The sequence below is a fragment of the Oryzias latipes genome, chromosome 6, assembly GCF_053564925.1.
Source record: "Oryzias latipes strain Hd-rR chromosome 6, Olatipes_Hd-rR_3.1".
NCBI lineage: Eukaryota > Metazoa > Chordata > Actinopteri > Beloniformes > Adrianichthyidae > Oryzias > Oryzias latipes.
Window position 1 is genome coordinate 17,999,684 of NC_136242.1, and position 20,192 is coordinate 18,019,875.

Below are 20,192 nucleotides of genomic sequence, written 5' to 3' on the forward strand. Positions count from 1 at the left end.
ACATAAACGCACAACACTTTTCTTTCATTTTTTAGATATTTATTCTTAAAAATGAGTGGATATCTTGGGACTTCTTGACATGTGCCAGCTGCTGAGAGCTCATGCAGCTGTGGGGTTTGCCATCAATGCTCTATGGTGATCCTACTAGTTTAAAGCTTTGTCACAAAAATCAGAAGCTGCAGTGATATTCAATATATTGATATGGATAATAATTGCATAGGATAATAGCCATGCTGTACAATACACATACTTTATAAAATAATGTTAAAACATTTAATACCGTTTTTTTCCTTAAGTAGATTTATACATTTTTTTTTCCAATTCTGAATTAAGTGCTTTGTTTATCATGTATACTTTTTATATTAGTAGTGATGTCACATGTAATGATTTAATACATACAATACATACATTAAAGTAAACCTTAACCAAATTTTAGAGGGACACTGCAAAGCCCTTAAAATGTGAAATATCCTGTCTGATAGAGGGGTGAAAGGTACGCAGAGGAATGGTAAAACTGTACACGTCTGTCATACCAGATAACCTCCTTTTCTTATACATTTCTGAGATTTGTTTTTCACAGTACAGATATTCTACATTAAAGCAACTCTCAGAGAAACAAAGAAGCCATTTCTGTTTGGAACAGAAGGTCAACAGCTTGCATGCATTATTTTAGAAAGTGTAAAATCAGGCGAGAAGAGTTCAAATAAAGATAAATCATAAAAGACCTTAACAACTGCATGCAGCAACAATGGATATAATGCTAACACCATCTGTTTACATATGCGCCTCACACAAGAAAATGATAAGGCATGCCTCATTGACCTCTCAACAGTCATACTTTTAATGGCAGATACATCCTATGTTACAATCGATATGGAGTCCATTCTTGTTAACCTTCATGTGGTCAATACATGTCAGATGACACCTACGGACCAACAACAGAACATTAACCCACTTTCACAACAGACTGGAGAAATCTTCATCTTCATTTGGCGTTTGTGGTCAGAAGCTTTAGACAAGAGATTCAGATTGATGACTGAACACTTACTCAGCAGGCGCACTACTCAGTTTGTATTCCTCTGCCGCAGATTCTTGTCTTTGTGGTTGTTGGTTGAGTTTGTTTTCCTGTAGGAGAAAATAAAGCATACTTTTTACTTTCTATCTGAAGAAAATGTGAACATTGGTGCTGAAATCACACAACTTTGGTCTCAATAATAAAAGGTCCCATTTTAAATGTTATATTTTTTTTTAAATTACTTATAGTGCCCTATTGTGTTTTTCAGAAAATACATGAGTCACTCATAAAAGGCTCGCAAGGGGAAGCATGCTTTTGATCCAACTTAAAAAAATGACATGCATTTTCTAAAGTGAATTAGTCATTCAAATCAGTATGCTGCTGCATCCTCTTCCAAGTGACTGATGCCAATCCCATGTGTAGTCACAGGCAAGGCAGGCTCTAAACTCCATCCAGCTAACTGGTGGAAATGTTTTTGATGATTTCATACACTGTGCATGAGCTGATATCTACAACGAAAAAAGAAAATGGAGAATCTGTGACAAGTGCTGCAGTTAAACTAAAACCTGAGTGGCTGAGGAGGAGAAATCTGAATGGGTCCGGCTCACACATCAAACCCTGGGGGATTAATCAGCAGCATAAAGGGTGCAGGCTGATGACAGGTTGACTAAATTCCCATTGGTAGAAGCGTCAACTGAACTACTGATTTAAGATTTCCTTTTTAGAGAGTTAGAGGTCTTGTACTGTTCTTCAAGGCTGCTTTTGACAGCTGGAATAGGAAACAGAAGACGAAGAACAGCTCACAACTAATTACAAACTATTTAGGGGGAGTCTTCAAGGATTTGTGGGGGTGGGTGATTTCCATGTCTTATTACCCTGCCAAACTTGTGTTGGAGGAACTTTAAATTTACAACATTTCTACAAAACAAATAGTTTTCGTTCAGAAAGAGCAAAACCTGCAAGAGCACCCCGCATAGGTTAATGTCAAATACTCAGAAATGCAATTTTTAGGTTCATTTTCTTAATATATGTCCATCATAAAAAGAATGCTACAAGAACATGATTAAAAACACAATGTCCATCAGAGTGGGTCTTTAAGATCAGGTTTTGCTATGGATATTTAAGTGATAATCCACTTCTCAGTTTTTGTTAAATTGTAAATCTTTACAATCTTCATATTCGTTTAATACAAATTTTTTGATTTGATTTTTGATTTGAAATGGTTTATTTCAAGCAATTAAGTAGAAATAATACACAACAGCAATATAAACATCAGTTATACATTCATACAGTAACTAATCATACTTAGGATAATTAGACATTAATAAATATTGCTTGAAAGGGAGTGGAAGGAAGCGAACTTATATAATCCCACCCCGTTATACTATAACCATTTTATTACATGATTTATCAATATCCGGTTCCCGGTTTTTATCAGACAGAATTAAAAATCATAAGATATCGATAAAGCACATGACAAAGATGAATTACTTAAGTATTACGTCAAAAATAACTATTTTAGAAATCAACATGGCAACTGCAGATCAGTCATCTGAAATATATGCAGATTATGTTACTTATAAAAGCCATTCATATGAATAAAACATAATACTATATCAGTAAAATAGACAACACTGTACGAATTTTTTAAAAATCTTTTTGTAGCCTTGTCTTGCATCACCTGTTCATATAGTCAAAACTACTTATTATCAATACTCTAGTTGATAACCATTTGCTATGAAACACCTATCTGTATTCAAACTACCGGTGTGCTAAACTATCTAAAAAAAATCTCCCAACAGAAATGTCAGCTGTCCTCTGGAGCATGGAGAAAATAGAGGCAGGAGTTTTTGGGTCAAATTGCTTCATTTCATTTTCCTGACATTAATAGGACATTTAAAATACAGAGCACTTTCACAGTGGCAAATCATGATGACTAAACAGACACAGGCTGTAAAAAGGAGGTATTTGTACTTACACTGGTCCACCTAGGTCATCATCTGCAGCAACAAGAAAAAATTAAAATAAATGAAAACCAGAAAGAGGAACTTCATTACTGAGTTTCATTTATTTATGGTTAAAGTTAGTAGTTTTTAACAAAATTTAGTCCTGTGAGCCTTTTTGATTCATTTTCACATTTTTTTTTCAATGTCTGTACTGGATGAAATCTAATGAGGCTTTTCTGTTATAATAAAAAAAAAAGTTATAAAAAAAAAAGTTACAGTGCGAGATTGCTCACTTCACAGCTAAAGACCACATGGATGTGCGCTGGGGCAATTACACAGGCAATAGTCTCCTTTGATAGTTGCAGCTGTCATGCACAGATAAGCAGCGCTCCTAAAGAATGAGTGTTCACTCTGAGGAGCAGATCTTTTACTGTCAGCCCTCAAATGCAATGCAGCAACTCAGCAAAGCAAGACAAACGGCAGAAATGATTCAGAAAACACGCACGCCGCTTTCACTCCATCGCAGCCGTTTGCATGCCATCTCACGTCTGTTAAAACTATAAGTGTAACGCAAAAAGGTGGAGTCGTTAGCTAAAAAAAACTGATGCCGAACAAAAACAGAAGCCCGAGAGGTGTGTTCAGAGTGCTGCGAACTGGACAAGGATGAGGCTCAATGCTTACTGAAAGTCAGGCAGCATGCAATTCTCACACTTACCACAAACAAGGTTTACGTTATGCAAGTTGGAAAAAGGGGAGCATGTGAGATATTACAAAAGCCTGTTACAAATATCCACCAAAGCCTATTGAACAAAGAAAATTGAAATATAAGGGGAGATATTTTAGTTAATCAATTTATTTAGAGTGTCAAATAAGTATGTTTTCTTTCAGGCACTGGTGTACATTTCTCCGGGTTTTGGAAGGACCCCTCTTAACTTGGTTATGGAACAGAAACAAATCTAATATGTTACACTCGTGAAAAAAGTTTAATGTTAGCTAAGTTTTTAATTTTACAACCACCTCTTTAGAAATATAATTGGGAAAAAAAATCATGACAAAAATAAAATGTCTAGAGAACTTGAGCTAAAAAAATGAAAGTACCAGTAAGAAAAAACGCATTAAGAAAATTCAGGAAAGTCTACAATGGTAAAAGTTGGCAAAATATAAATATGGAAAGAATTGAAAATATACGCATATATATATATATATATACACATATATAATAAAATATACACATATATATATATATATATATACACATATATATATATATATATATATATATATATATATATATATATATATATATATATATATATATATATATATATATATATATATATATATATATATATATATATATATATATATATATATATATATATATATATATATATAATAAAATATACATATATATATATATATATATATATATATATATATATATATATATATATATATATATATATATATATATATATATATATATATATATATATATATATATATATATATATATATATATATATATATATATATATATATATATATATATATATATATATATATATATATATATATATATATATATAAATAAGCCACTGCCTTATTTAAATATTTCAATGCTTGGTCTGCTGGATCAGCTTGTAAAATCTTTGGAACTCCACAAAATTCCTTGAAAGTCATCAATAATTGAAACTTTCCACCTCTGCACAACTGCAGCATTATATTTCACATGAATGTTTAATGAGGGACATTGTACGGACAAGGTGCGACTTTCTGTAACGCTGCCTGTCTGTTGGGTCAAACATTGACCTGCTGAATAATTGAAGGACGGCTCAGGGTTGACTGTGACACCGCTGGGGTTTCAAGCAGAAAACAAAAACAACAAAAAAACAGGCTCCAAGCAGAAAAAAAAACGGTCTTGCATTAAAAAACAATCAAGATGCACAGAAACACACTAAAAATGTCACAAAGGATCAAAGTTAAACTTTATCTGCATTATCCTAATCGAGTGAATTTTTCTTGATTGAGCTGTGACTTACCGTCTTGTAAATCTTCTGGCTTCTTACGTTTCTCATACACAACAATGATGACGATGAGGATGATGATCTCTGCCAGAACTCCCAAAAGGGGCCATAAGGGGGCCAGGTGGCTGCGAACCCTCAACACAGACGTTTCCTTATTGCTGCCGATCACATTTGTGGCGTTGCAAGCGTACACGCCTGGATCGGCGTTGATGTCCAGGTTGACGATGTGGAGCTCGGTGTAGTTGTCCCGACTGTTGATGAAGAAGCGCCCGGTTGAGTTGTCAATATCCTGTTGAAGTGACAGCAGATGAACTCGTGAGCAGCATGGAAGAAGCCGTTTCTGTATGATCAACTTGCCAGAAATACTCAGAAATGCACTTTTTAGCTCAATTTTCTTTACATATGTCCTCCATCATGAGGAAAATGCTACAAACACCAAAAAAAATGTTTCCTTTGGAGTGAATCTTTAAAATCAAACACCATGCCTTTATTCTTTTTTGCTTTATATACCGGCATATATATTCATTTTTTTTCTTTGCACCTAAAATCGCTCTGTATTCCACCGGAAATGCTTCTGAGTCACTCAACATGTACAACACTACTCTGTAGTTGTTAAACAAATGGTGGCTTAAGCTAAAGCGGATTTTAACCTCATAACCTTTAATGCTCCCTTCTACCCAGGTAGATGGCTGCCAAACAGGGAGGCTGCTCACAGGCATGCACACGTGCACTGACACACTGTCAACCAACCTTGCAGTCTGTCTGGACATAAACAAATCTGTTATTATGTATTTTTGAAACATACCTTAAAACCGCCGTTGTCCACTTTGTGCCAAGTCCAAATGGGGTGAGGATAGCCCAGAGACTTACAGTGGAGAACAGCACGCTGGCCCTCATTTTTATTCTCACTGCGTTTGTGGCCTGTGATCACAGGAACAGCTGAAACACAGACAATACCAAGTATTTTATTTAGGAAATGCCTTCAAGACCATCCTAAAAGATCCCAACCCAACAGGAAATTCATGATTTGTGTTCCTTTTTTGTGTACTTTCAAACAACAGAAATAAAAAAATAAATATACACATTAAAAATAAAACGTAATAGTTGTAATTGAAGTGTTCATGTTGCATTTACGTGTGGCTAAAAAAAAGTTTTGGGCCTGCTTCATGACACTTTTTCCAATAATAAAATTAATGTTAGAAAGCTTTAAAGGTTATTTATCAGTAGAACATGATCATGAGCTTTATATAATACTCTCAAAATTCTGCGTAACTGAGAACTGTTAAGCCTAAAGCATTTTCCCCCATCAGAATGAACAGAATTTCCCCATCAAATAATCAGTAAACTGTCCAAAAATCCAATTTTCTTGCATAGCGACGCTTGTGTGACTGCAGAAAAGGCTGACCGGATTTTACTGTTGAGACATAATCCCCTGCCATCAGACAAACAAGACACCATCTGCTGCCACTGAGCAGGCCATTGGCTGGACGGAGGCGTCAAGGGCGCTGCTCACCCCCGAGCAGGCAGCAGAGTTGTTTGAAATCACAGATCCTGACAGAACACGGGCGCGGGGGCAATTTTTAAAACCTACATTTGATTTCGATGGTGGCGTTGGCTGGGGGGGCGTTGTCAAAGGTGTAGACGCACACATAGACTCCAGCAGCATCTGCTCTTGGTCTATCCAGCCTGAAGATCAAAACCAGACCGCAGGTTTAAAACTCAACACTCACGCACACGGACAGTTTTCCGCGTTTGCTTTCCTACTTGAGCTCCATGTTCTTGTTGTCCTGGCGGGTCTCTGGGATCTCCTCCCCGTTCTTCATCCAGAAGTTCTCCTTGTGGGCGCTGTAGGAGCTGGTCAGATTGCACTGCAGCACAATGCCTGGACTGCTGCCTTCCTCAAATGTTAGGAGGACATTCTCAGAGGCAGCAATGGACGGCTCTGCAACAGAGAGATAGCTCAGCAAAAACAGAAGTGATGCCCAGCAGAGCTCGTGGCTGAGACTCTTCTGGAAGACGGAAATGAACAAAGAGCTCAGTCAGACTCCGCAGGCAACAACTGTTCAAGCAAAGAACATAAGAAAGTGGGAGGATAATTATCTTGAAACACAAGTCTGTTCATTTTTAGTCTCAATGGAATTGGTGAAATCTTTTTTTTTTTAAAGCAAATAAGGAGTTTTGGGGAAAGCCTGTAACATCTAAAGTCCACATTTGAACCCTGCATGAGAGACCCAGAGCTTCCAACATCAGCCTTTGTGACTGTTGACTTAGCAAGTTATTCTTTTATACGATAGAACTGAAAAGAACAGAGACATTTTACATGTAAATACACTATAATCCAATGTATTTGAATGCAATGAATGACCTAGAAGGCAGAAGGCTTTAAACCTGAAAAAGTGAGCGTGTGAGGCACAGCCAATTTCCGCTGTAAATGGATGAAAACATATGGTTATGCGTTTTAACCTTGCCATTAGAATATTGCATGGCAAAAATACACAGCATTATTGTTTTATCTAGAAATCTAGTTCTGAAAAGTCAGCAGCCCTTCAACCTCACAGCTTGCCGACATTGGTTTTTTTCTGATCTCTCCATTGCATTGTCTGTTATCCGATTGGCTGATAACATCTTATAATGAACATTTGCATATTCATTTCTTGTCAGCTTGTCAGCCAAGCTTCTTTGGGAGGATTTAGGGCAGGATGTTTCCTGGAATATGGATTTTGTTTAAACTATTTGGATATACAGAATAACGCATTTAAAACCTATCTACGATTAATCCCATTAATAAAACAAACTCAAAGGTTTTCTTTCTTTCTTTCTTTTCTTTATCTTTTTTAAACTTTTAAGACCCGAGCTCTTGTTTGATATGTTTTTTTTTGTATTTCTCTTTGTTATTTTGGCTTCGACAGCAGAATTAACTACTGTGGTAATATAGCCAAACATGTGATGTCCACGCATGTGGACACCCGGTCATTAGAAGTTTAAGCACCAGATTCAACAGATGCATTTTCTTAAACTGAATCCATTTCCAAAAGTTGAATATTTATTTTGCAAACCTCAACTCAGTCTTAGAAGAGTTTGAGTTTTTTAAATCCCGATCATCATCTTCTTTTTGCCAGCTTTTTTTATTTTTATTTTATTTACACTCAAGATTTGGTTTCTCCATTCAGATGTTGAGATTAGATGTCTCATTTTAAAAGTTATTTCATTTAACAAAAATGGGATCATTTTTAAAATCCTGCTGTAAAAAGAGATTTTTTTTCTCTCTAGTAAATAACAATAAAGTTGTACGTTTTTTATAGATAAAGAAGTCTTGACCATTTAACTACAATAACCAGATGGCAGACCCTTTTATAAGTAAGTCCCACTCTAATAAAACAAGATACATTTGGAGAAAACAACTGAAGGAAGAAAAAAGAAAGTACGTTCTAAAGGCTCTTTTGTTAAAGGGGAAATGAAGGGAGGTCGTCATGGGAAGTCGTGAGCAGCATGGAGCCGTCAGTCATCTTCCTTTTCCAGGTGGGCAGGGGCGGAGGGATACCTACAGAGGAAGACTGTGGTCCTCTGGGGAGGTCTAAGGAGGCAGATCCACAGGGGAGATGGAGATTGGAGGGGGGGGCTTTCCTCCAAACTGACCACTCACTTTGCAGCACTGTGACTGTGGCCTGAGCTCGGATCCAAGTGGTGGCTGGATTTTGGTGGAGGTCGTTTCGCCGTGGGTCATTGCTGGCCCGGCACTCATAGGTCCCAGCGTCATCCAGCGTGAGACGCGAGACTCCCAGCACGCTTACAGAGTTGACGCCGTACGCGGTGCTGATTGACACCCGCCGCTTGCGGGCGCCGTCCCACAGCTGCCGAAAAGAGTCGGCTCGGTTTATCTCAGAGTACCACCACTGGATTTCTGGGGTTGGGTTCCCCACTACGTCACAGTACAGTTCAAAGGTGTCGCCTGTGAGCTTAGTCTCAGAGAGAGGAGATTTGACGAAGCCAGCTGGTTGACGTGAACCAGATAGGCAGCACAGGTGGAGAAAAAAACAAAAGAAAAAAGGATAGGATGGAGAGGTAAGAACATAGAAGATTAAATAAAAGAAATGACCAAACAAGAAAACACATCAGAAAACTTATATTCAAAAGAAATGTGAAAAAAAGACAAATTTCTAGACTTTTTAGACTCGAGAAGGTGTTTTAAAAGAAAAAAAAACATCTAAAATAGGATCCAGAATATTAACATTTACAAGTATTTGATTTAAAATGATATACTAGTCATTGTTTCAAATTAAACTGAACACATGAAATATGATGGGAAAAATCAAAAATAAATAAAATAATCCCAAATGAGGGCTGTGTGAAACAAGATGATCGAAAAGGATCGGTTACATTCACTGAAAGGGATCAGGTGAAGATTTCCATTTATTCTGCTGGGACTTCCCTGCCAAGCTGCTGTGACTGTCAAACGAACGGCATACAAATTTACACCATCCCTGCGCTGCACTCAAATGCAAAACGTCCTCTCTGTGACCTTGCCGTTTTCAGAAAATCATGTGTGAAAACATTATTAGTGCCCCACAAACCTCATCTGGATTAATATTCAGCGATGGGCTGCATCATAGTGTTCAGCCTCTGAAAACACCACCCTCTCAAACAAACCAAAAACCAAAAAGAGGGAAACCGTTCATTCAGGCTGCACAGAAAGAGGGATGAGAGGCAAGATGTATGAAAGGTCTGCAGAAACCATGGAGAGCATGCAATCGAGAGATTTAGACGAGCAGTCCAGCTCTTGGTCTCTGGGGAGAGTGTGGGCGCGTGGTGATGGACCCCCCTCTGTTTCCATAGAAGCGTGTTTTTTGCGATAAAGCAAGAAAATGTGCAAAAACAGTCATAAATAAGTCATACTGAAATCAAACTCACACTTATTTAGACATTCTTGTCATTAAAACCCTGCTATAGAGCTAAAAAAATTCATCCTTTTTAGTCCGGGACATAAACTGTACATTATGTTCACAGAAACAGCATGATGGGAGTCAAAAACCTCAGCATGGAAGTGCTGAGACACGACTTCCGCCCCAGTAGATGGGACAGATGTGTGCTGAGGAATCATTCCTGTCCCTCCATGCCTCAGCTCTGGGCAGCACGTGTGGACAATATGTCCTGCTTTTATTTGCTCAAGCTCATGTTTAGTCATATCTTTACGTATCACATATGTTTTGCAAAGATGTATTGCATTTATATAAAAACTGTTATCAATTGTTTGTTTTTATTCATCTCAAAAGATGGTCGAAAGCATCGGTCGCTTTCTAGGAAATAGTTTCTACAGAGCAACAGCAGTTCACTAAAAATTTGCCTTTAACTTCTGGGTGGGACCGTTGGTGCGCAGTAAGACTGCCCCCACTTTCCGTCACTCAAAAAACGCTCTCCGGCCAGCTTAAAGCCCCTAACCACCCCAAACTAACATGACCAGTGCTACAAAAATGGCAAGCAACAGTTTAGAGCCAGATGTTAGCTCTGGCGAGGAAAACAAAGACATTCACGGATCCATTTGTCTACAAGTGGATGCATTAGGATGGAGCTTGCGGCCCGCCGACTGTATTTGTAAGCTTTTTCAACTGGTATTTTTTATGTCTGCTCCTGATTTACAATGATTTGCGTAAATAAAGAGTCAGAAATGTAGTTTAAATCTTAATATTCTTATATTACATACCAAAACGTCCTCATAATTTGGATTATTTTGGCACATTTCCGTCCTAAATTATATGCCATTTATTCTATTTTTGCCCCAGCAAGAAAACCAGTGATCTACATTTCATTGGTCTTAAAATGAATCATTAGCAGCAGCAGTAGTCCATTTAACTTTCCATCACCAGAGAAAACATCTTATTAATAGACATTATTGATATTTAGCGTTTAACCAGTTCGATAAACAGAAGACGGCGGCTTCAAACTCGTACAGTGATCGGGCTTGAACCGCTTCCTACTTTACATCTGAATGTTATTTTTGGAACTCCTCAAAGAGAAAAGCAGGGACAGCTGGACTGTGTGCGGCGCTTTGAGGAAAGCGTGTCAAAGACATTTCATTGACACATCAGGAAATTGTGTCAACTTAGGAAAAAAACACAAAAGGCACCTCCTTCATAATACGGCACAGACCTTCACAGCAGTTTTGATACTGCCGCTTTATACCCTCATATTTTTATTTAATCTGTTTGATATCAATAGACTTTTATGTTGTGCAATTGTTTTAAACCAATTTAACCAATTATTTGAACAAATATGTCAGATTTCTTTACAATAACTTTAGTATAACTGACATTTTTGACGTAAACAAAGTTTTAAACTGAGTTGTGAACTTTCTGTTGATTCAAACTGGGCTAATTTTAGAGAATAAAGTTCAGGCCGGCAAACAAACCAGACAGCAGTTGGCCTTTAATATTAATGAGTGCATGTGCTTTTTTCTCTGTATTTTCTGTTGAACATTAGAAAATCATTCTACTTTCTTTGAAAATATTTAAGGGTTACAGTGATGTTTTTTTTTTACTTGAATTACATCTTCAAATTTGAATTATTCAGCACAGTAAGACTGAATTATTTTTTGTGTGCGATAAAATATGGTTAGAGTTTAATTTAATCAGCCGAGACTTCGCTGCTGTTCCAGGAGTGAGATCTTTTGAAATTTGGGTCAGCAGGGAGGTTTTTCAGACCGTAAGCCTAAGAGATGTCATCAATACCGAAGGATTGGCTCTGATGTAAAAATAACGGAAGTGCTAATTAGAGCCGAAACGTAAGATAAAAAGCAGAAGCAAAACGGTAAGAAAAAAAAAGACAAGCATCTTTTATGATTATTGTTGTCTCATGAGCAATTTAAGATTATTGTACTATTTTTTTATACTTCCATTCTATATTTGTATTATAATAATTCTAAAATAAAAAGAATATCAGATAGTCTGCATTTTAAAGTGGAAAAGAATCTGCCTATTTGCATATTTTAAGACCTGATCACTACAGCCCACAGTTGTAAAATGCAGCTCAAGAGATGATATCCTGATTTTCTTTTTATGTTGATTTGATCCTTCTTTTTGGTATAGCTCATTTGACCCTCAGCAGCAGATAATCTATCTATCTATCTATCTATCTATCTATCTATCTATATAATTTTTTTTTGTGCAACTTTTTCTACCCTCTGTTATTTGATGTTCTGAACAATTAAAAGTCAGTACAGCACTGAAAAGCAATCCAAGTAAAAAGTGTTCCCAGAAGTCTTTTAGTTGTGATTGTGCCATTTTTAGGCAAAATCAATCATAGTTTCTGTAGAGCATGAGTGGTTTGTTAGAATTTTGACTTGTTGTGAGAAAGACTTTCCGTCACTCAGTTAAAAAAAAAGGCTCTCCTGCTAGCCAAAAGCCCCCCAAGAACCCCAACCTACGTTTAACGGTGCAGCAAAAATGGCGAGCAATATTTCAGCTATCCAGCTGTACAGTTTTGACCCAGATGTTTTCTCAGACGAGGAAAACAAAGACGTACATGGATCTATTTGTCAATAAGTGGATGTATCAAAAGGAGCAGAGCAGGGAGCTTGGTGCTGGCAATTGTAGGACCTATACATCACAGCTACAAGCTTTATCCAACAGCATTTTGTCATCTGCTCCACACATACAAGTTGGATAAAGAAACACACAGAAATGCAATTTTAATCTTAGTTTTCTTAATGTATGTCCTCCATCATGAGAAAAATGCTACAAGTGCATGTTAAAAACACCTAAAACAAAATGTTTGTCTGAGTGGCTCTTTAAAGATTAGATAGTAAATAATTTAAATGTTGGATTTAAAAAAAAAAAACACCAAACCATTTCTTTGACTTTTGCATAAGTTGGATACAAAATGAAAACCCTTTTTTGAAATCGCATCCTTGTCCAAACTAGTTTATCTTGAAATGCAGCCCCTATGCAAAAGGAACATTATGCCATAGTGTCCAGTATTGGCATATTCACTTGGACCAAACCATCTGTGTGAGACAACAAAAGTAGAGTATAAAGTATGCACCTTAGTTTTCTGTTAGACTGAAACCAGCTGAGGGAGTGTGGACTGTGTCAGCTCAGGCTCTCCCTGTGGATGTCATGGTGAGAGTGGGCACGCAGAATAAACATGTAACAACAGTCTACACACTCCAGAGAAGTCCAAAGCTTCTCCTGCAAGATCCAGTAAACCTTGTATGGGAATCCACCTCCTCCTCCTCCTCCTCCTCCTCATCCTCCTCCTCCTCCTCCTCCTCCTCCTCACATGCAGGGAGAAGGTTAGTCTGCCCTAATCTCTTTGGTGGGGATGAGACTTATGGAGAAGCATGTCAGGAGATCAATGTGGTTCTGCAGTGCAGCATGTCTCAGCAAAGAGTTAACACATTCAGTGTTGCAGGAGGACATTAAAGCCCAGCGCAGCATATCTGCTCTATAAATAGCAGCATGCAGCAAAATGGACTGATGCTATTTCCAGAGACGCTCCTGAAGTCCTACATCTCAAATTTACAAAATAAAAGCCCACATTCCAGCCTGATGCCTCTCAGCCTACAGCAGCAGCAGCAGGAGCAGGAGGAGGAGGAGGATGAGAGGAGGGCTGGGGGCACCTGCCATGGCTGCATCTGAGCAGGATGCTGATGATGGGAGGATTATTATTAAACTTCCGTGCGGCGCAATTACGCACCGATGTGCCAAAAACCAAAGCGCGGAACTTGTCCTTCATGCCTGATCGACTCAGTATTCAAGTCCACGCGTCAAAGGACATTTTAGGGACATCGTCGTCCAGGCCTCGCTGTTGGCCCACTTCATCCCGGAGAAAAACAGATTGCAGAGTGTTAATCATTCATTGACCATCATGTAGACTTTTCATTTATTTATTTTGTTGGCTGACAGGCCAGAAGCGGTTAATTTACAGTAACGTGAAGGGATTATCTGACTGCTCTGCCGGTTAATTGTTTTTCTAACGGCCGCAGTCATTAAAATTCCTCAACCAACCAACGCAGAAGCTAGTCCCCCATTGAAGAAGCCTTTTTTTGCTCTGCATTGTACTATTATTTGATATTTTTCAATAATAAAAAAAAATGTATGTCCTACCATTCTGGGAGCGGACGGGCTGCATCAGCATCGCTCCGACTATCGCCGCAGAGAGGAGCATGACCGCAGCTCTTCGCTTGCCAGGTATCATCTTCGGAGGCGGCGTTTGACAGCGATCCGCTGACCTGAACGGGCTATGGTGGTGATGCGGGACGGATTCTCCGAGGCTCCGGGTACTTCTCCCCCCACCCCAGAGACGGGAGGTGTCGCTGGGTAGATTAGCGGGAGTTGCCGCTGACTACCTGTGCTGCTCTGCTGCCAGCCCGGTGCCGACAGGGAATCACCTTTTTCCTTTTTTTTCCCTCCTGGTAAGACCTGAAATCCCGCGAGATCTTGAAGAAGCTCAGAGACAAGCTGGTGCCTCTCACACGTCCAATCATAAAATGGAGCAAAAATTAATAAATTAAATGTAAAAAAATCGTTCATTTATAAAGAAAAAATGTATTATCTTAGTTAGCTTTTGAAAAAATCAATTGAGGAACTTTTTCATAGTCATTTGGGAAGTTGAACAGTTAAAATTCTGAACAGGAAGTTGTCTGTGACAAGCAATTACACCTGATTATTTTGCCAAATTTGCCATGCGACTTGTTCGCTGTGGCGACCCCAGATGGGAGAAGCCGAAAGTGGAAGAAGGAGGATTTTCAGCTGTTTAAATGACAAAATGTATGGGTTCAGTTTTAACACAAACTTAAAGATTCTAACTTCAAGATGGCAATATTCATCTTTATGCTGATGACACAATTATCTATTGCTTTGGACCAACTCCAGCAAAAGCAGTAGAATCTTTGCAGAAAGCTTTTGATAATGGGCAGCTTACACTTCTGCAATTCAAACTTGTCCAAAATGCTGAAAAGTCCAAATTCATGTTCTTTTCTAATACCAAAAAGGTGCCAGAAGATCTCTCTAAGATTCTCACTCTTCACAGAGATGCTATAGAGCAAGTACATGAGTACATATACCTTGGGGTCTTACTTGATGATTTCTTAACATTCAAGCCCCACATTGAAAATGTTGTAAAGAAACTAAAACTGAAACTGGGTTTTCTTTTTTAGAAATAAGCTTTGCTTCTCTTTCGAGGTAAAAAAGCAGCTTGTGACGGCAACATTTTTATCTGTTTTAGACTACGGGGACCTTTTGTACATGAATGCTTCAACTCATTGTCTTTACAGATTAGACTCTGTGTATCATGCTGCTCTGAGGTTTATCACCAATTGTAGAGCATTAACACATCACTGTGAACTGTACTCTCGTGTGGGGTGGTCATCTTTGTCCACAAGAAGGCAAGTACACTGGTATATTTTTATTTACAAGGCCATACTTGGATTGCTTCCCTCCTACATTGGTGATTTACTAACGAGGAGAAATGTTGATTCTTATTCATTGCTTTCAAATGATCAACTGTTGCTCAGTGTTCCATGTGTTCGCACAGAACTGGGAAAAAGATATTTTTCTCACGCTGCTCCCACAACACACGGCAAAAAACCTGGAAGCTCCATGGACTTATTTCTTTAAATGATTTTAAAGCCAGACTGAGAGCACTTGAGGTCAACTCTTTTAAATGTAACTGTTTTTATAATTGAATGTAATTGTATTTGTTGTTTATGTCTGTAACTTTTTGCTGCCTCTTGGCCAGGACTCCCTTGTAAAAGATGTTTTTGATCTCAATGGGACTTTCCTGGATTAAATAAAGGTTAAATAAATAAAATAAATTAAAATAAAAAAGACCCCCAATGGTGTTTTAACATGTTCTTGTGGCTTTTTTTAAGATGATGGAAGACATATATTAAGCTCAACATGCCTTTCTGACTTTTTCTGTTTTCAAATCGTTGCAAATCATTTTCAGATGAAAAATTACCATTTGAAAAAAGTTTAGTTGTGACATTGAAAATAGTTGGACCACAAGGTCACTGCTCTGAGCTCTCTGCAATAGGGAGGGGAAGGGGGGGCGGGGTTGCTCCACGCCAACAGTCCTGACCAAATTTTTAATGAACTACTGCTGCTCTGCAGAAACAAAGCCCTGGAAAACAACACAGGATTCATGATTTTGGCTAAAAACAGCACAATCATAATTTATCATAATTGATAACCACTGGGAATGCTTTTAAGATAGATAAAAAAGATGATTTTAGAGCAGGGGTCGGGAACCTTTTTGGCCAAGAGAGCCATAAATGCCACATATTTTTAAATGTAATTTCGAAAGAGCCATACAATAATGAAGTGTCCCTTCCCCACACTGAGGCATGGAGACTTAACCTCTTTTAAAGTTCTTTATTCCGATTACTGCAGACCGCAACAAACGCCGTTCAATTAATTCAGCAACTCCTGAATCTCTCCCGCCGAGGCGAGAGCGCTTCTCCCAACTTCATATTCCCCTGCTCCCGCTGCAGCCCTCCCATTTCCCTTATTCGGCCCATAGCTGAACCCCATTGGTCCAAACTACCTAACAACAGGCTGAGCGACAGAACTGAGAGCCAATCAGATCTCTGCTTGACGCGTTCAATGAACTCCAGAACTTTTAACGCGGCCCAACAGCCATCCAACTCAGTCCGCGACAATTTGTTTAAAACTAAATACACAAATCAATATGTGCATTTGATTTAATTTCAACATTTTTAAAGTACAATAAGTCTGTGGATTCTTTTTAATAACATTGTTATTCTGTTGCTAATAAATGATGAGTATTTCTCGTGGTAGTTCTGCTGATTGTCTAGTCTGGTTTACGTGGTGAGTTTCTGCTTCATGCAGACGTTGAGACTTCAAACGTGATCGTAGGTCTGAATGTTCTGTAGATGTGACAAAGACTGATCACATGCAGACGTGGAGCCAAACACACACTCACACGCTGCAGTGAGTGACGGGAAGCGGGTTTTACGTTTTTACAATCCCTGCGCGATTCACCTGCTGCCTGTCCCCACAACCCCCCCACCCTCTGCTTTCTCCCTCACACATCCCGTCCCCGCATCTGCGCGCTCTTTCTCAGAGACGGGAGCGCGCAGTTTTAGCCACGGCAATTCACAGGTTTCCAGCTGGTACAAACTCTGTGAAATAATAGATAATAGTAACTGATAGCGCTGGCGCAGATTTCTCTCTCTAAGCACTGCTACTACTGCGCGCCTCTGGCATCGCATCGCGCCCGAGAAGGACTGGTCTAATGAAAAAAAAAAACTATAATTAAAGATTTGTCTGCGAGCCACATGTGACCATCAAAAGAGCCATATATGGCTCGCGAGCCATAGGTTCCCGACCCCTGTTTTAGAGGGACTTTAAAAAATAAGACAACACTGGACAAAGCCACAGAAAGGGAAGGAAGGAGTTATATTAAAAGATCAGATACAAAATAAAAAAAAACACATATGAGCATGTCTGTAACGGCTATAAAATTATCTGAAAGGCGGCAGAATGTTTGTGGGACAACAGGGGCACAGATAAGTTTAGAAGTGGAAGGTCAGGGGGGTATTCCAGAAAGCGGGTTATTCTAGCTCCCACGTTTGAGGCTAAGGAAGTGGATAACCTCAGCCTTCGGTTCCAAAAATGCAGGTATGTTTCAGTGTATGTCAAGTTGCCATAGCAACTCATGCTCTGAACATAACCTGGTCTGGAGCAGGTTTAGTTGAGGGTTAGTTTGAATTCGGAGAGGTGAAGCAGCATGGTGTGTCCATTTTAAGATGATTTAGTGGATGAAGAAGCTCAGATAATACTTTTTCCACCGTGAGAGGGTGATAAGACCACATATGGATGTTGGAAAAATAAACTTTTTTACTTTGATCTAACTTAATTATTTGCATCAGTTAAGATAGATCATTTTTTAAGTTTAGACAGCTTAAAAATAACACGTTATCAGACAGTTATTTTGCTTTCATTCAAATTAATTTAATTAAGTAGGTTTAACTTTGGTGCTGCTGTTAGATCGGCACCGCAAGGGATTGTGGGATACCATTCCCTTTGCCTGTCTGGACGGATTTGGGTTTAAGTGTGGGTTTTAGACCAGATGTATTTAATTGTTTAGCTGTTTTACTGTGTTTTGCTGAGTTATTTTGTCCTAACGTGCTTAAGTCTCTGCACCATGAGTGAGAGGGAGGGAGAGGATGATGAGTTTATCTAGCACCTCAACTGTTAGCTCAAGCATGGTAGTATTGGAAAATTGGTAATTGAATGTGTGCACTTTGGGCATATGGTTCCTTTCTTTCTATTGTTATAAAAATGAGTATATCTGCCGGCTTAAATTTAGACATACGAGAATTCAAGAATTATAATGAATTAAGATGGAAAAAAAACAGTTTTACCGTAAACACTACTTTTTTTATAGTGTGGTTGAAAAACACTGCTTTAGAGCAAATGAGATCTTAACACTGTTTATCAGCATTTTATTCCATGTATTGACACTAGATGGCAACACAAACCAGAAATAAATGAAGTAATTTCTTCTCAATCTGTGAAAGTTTAAGTCATGTTTAAACACAAACATGTCTGAAGGCTTTCACTTTCAAGAGAAAATAAAAATATATCTTACTTCATTTTCTCCAACTTAAAACTTGACTTAAAAATTGTGACTTACATGGATGAATCCCTGCTGAAGATCTTAAAATGTTTCACTGAAGATCTATCTAATTCTTGAAGGAGGCTGATTTGGTAACTTAAGCAAAGATTGACACACCCTTTTAAAGGATCAGTAAACCTTTGAATTTAGACTTGAATTTAGTGTTAAGACTGTATATCGTAGTCTCCAGTACATAGATTTTATATTCAGATGTTTGAGGAGATGAATTATTGATTTTCATGAAATTAAGAAAGTTGTAATCATCTGAATTTTAAGGAAAAAAAATAGAAAAAAACAGTCTGTGTGTTGAATGAAGTTACAGAAAATAAAAACATTTGACGGCTGTTCACACCGGGACGAATTTCGCCGGCGATTTTCGCCGACGTTTAACGCCTCGTGACTAAACAAAGGGCACCAATGAGAGTGTGCACACCGACGCGAAAAAACGCCACGCGACAAAGCGGCAAAAAAAAAAAAACGCCTCGGGTTCGTTTTTTTTTTCGACGCGTCGCGTCGAAATCTATTCGACCAATGAGAATGGCGCTTTTGCACACGTGTCTGGAGCTTCTGAAGTTACAGTAAAACACAACTTGGGGGCGCTCAAACACAAAACTGCCTTGCTGAGCACACATACCAGCGAAGAAGATAGACGCCAAGTAGCGTCAACACTGCCGCAAAGAAATAATGACGGACATTCTTAAATATCCCCTTACCAAGTACCAGTTGGAGCAACTGATGCTTGAAATATTCATGTTTTCTTTGTATTATTCTGACAAGTGCGTAAATATTTGCTATCTTCTTCTGAGTGAAAAGCGACTTTAAGAAGCGTAAAGTTGCGCAGCGCCACCTTGTGTACAGGAGTATTTCTGTTTACATTAAGCGCCATCTAATGTCAGGGAATGAAATTGCATGTTCGCTCGGCTCACCGTCAGCGAAAATCGCCTGGGTGTGAACACAAAAAACGTGGCGAAAAACGCTGGCGAATAACGCCTGGCGAATATTCGTCCCGGTGTGTACGGGCATTTATACTTAAATCTTCTCCCACTCACCACATGGATCTTTAGGAGGCTTAACACCTCTTTGTCTTTTAGTTTGATCACACGACAACAGTTTACACATCAAGTAGATGCAAGAACATTTTACATATGGGTTAATTTTGCAACAGAAAAAAAAGGAACCAACTCAATGTATGATAACCTTTTAGTTAAAAATTCTCTATACACACTATATACATATCTTATGCACTTTAAAAAATGTATAAACAATGACTACAGATCTTCTTTAATAGCTATTTTTTTCCATTCACTGCATTATCTATCTCCATCTCTCCATCAGGTCTTCTCTTAGGACTTTGTATTGTTGGCCCGTCATCTACCTGGGAGGTATTCGCTTCCACGTCTTTCAACTCTTTTTAACCTTCTGATCCCTCTGTTGCTGAAACTGGTCGCAGCACAAGGAGAGCAGCCGGATGACGGGGCAGATCACAGAGATAATGGTTACAGCTGCCCAGCATGCCAGAGAATAACAACAAAAATGTGATAACTTGTAATGTCAATTTTTTGCAGAGCA

The 20,192-nt window shown here is 38.5% G+C and overlaps 1 protein-coding gene across 3 annotated transcripts; it reads right to left on the reverse strand.

The window, feature by feature from the left end:
* Nucleotides 1–17: 17 nt before the first annotated feature.
* Nucleotides 18–14,408, reverse strand: nptna (neuroplastin a). Of its 3 annotated transcripts, none has more exons than XM_023955712.2 (8): nucleotides 14,087–14,408; nucleotides 6,753–6,930; nucleotides 6,580–6,674; nucleotides 5,794–5,927; nucleotides 5,004–5,277; nucleotides 2,994–3,003; nucleotides 1,049–1,125; nucleotides 18–925 (listed from the first exon to the last, which is right to left on the reverse strand). In XM_023955712.2, exons 1-7 carry the CDS (start codon nucleotides 14,175–14,177, stop codon nucleotides 1,065–1,067), a joined length of 843 nt encoding a protein of 280 aa, XP_023811480.1. In that variant the 5' UTR covers nucleotides 14,178–14,408; the 3' UTR covers nucleotides 18–925; nucleotides 1,049–1,064. The 3 variants fall into 3 exon arrangements, with proteins under 3 accessions (XP_023811480.1, XP_011474294.1, XP_078804705.1); XM_011475992.4 differs by having other exon boundaries at nucleotides 2,994–3,015; XM_078948579.1 differs by lacking the exon at nucleotides 2,994–3,003.
* Between the last annotated feature and the right edge of the window lie 5,784 nt (nucleotides 14,409–20,192).

Excerpts from the sequence above, each read along its gene's own strand:
- nptna (XM_011475992.4), bottom strand. The coding sequence starts at position 14,177 with ATGATACCTGGCAAGCGAAGAGCTGCGGTCATGCTCCTCTCTGCGGCG. Across the intron at positions 6,931-14,086 it reads GCCCGTCCGCTCCCAGAATG|AGCCGTCCATTGCTGCCTCT; the intron begins GTAGGACATACA and ends TCTCTGTTGCAG. Across the intron at positions 1,126-2,993 it reads GATGACCTAGGTGGACCAGT|GAAAACAAACTCAACCAACA; the intron begins GTAAGTACAAAT and ends TTTCTCCTACAG.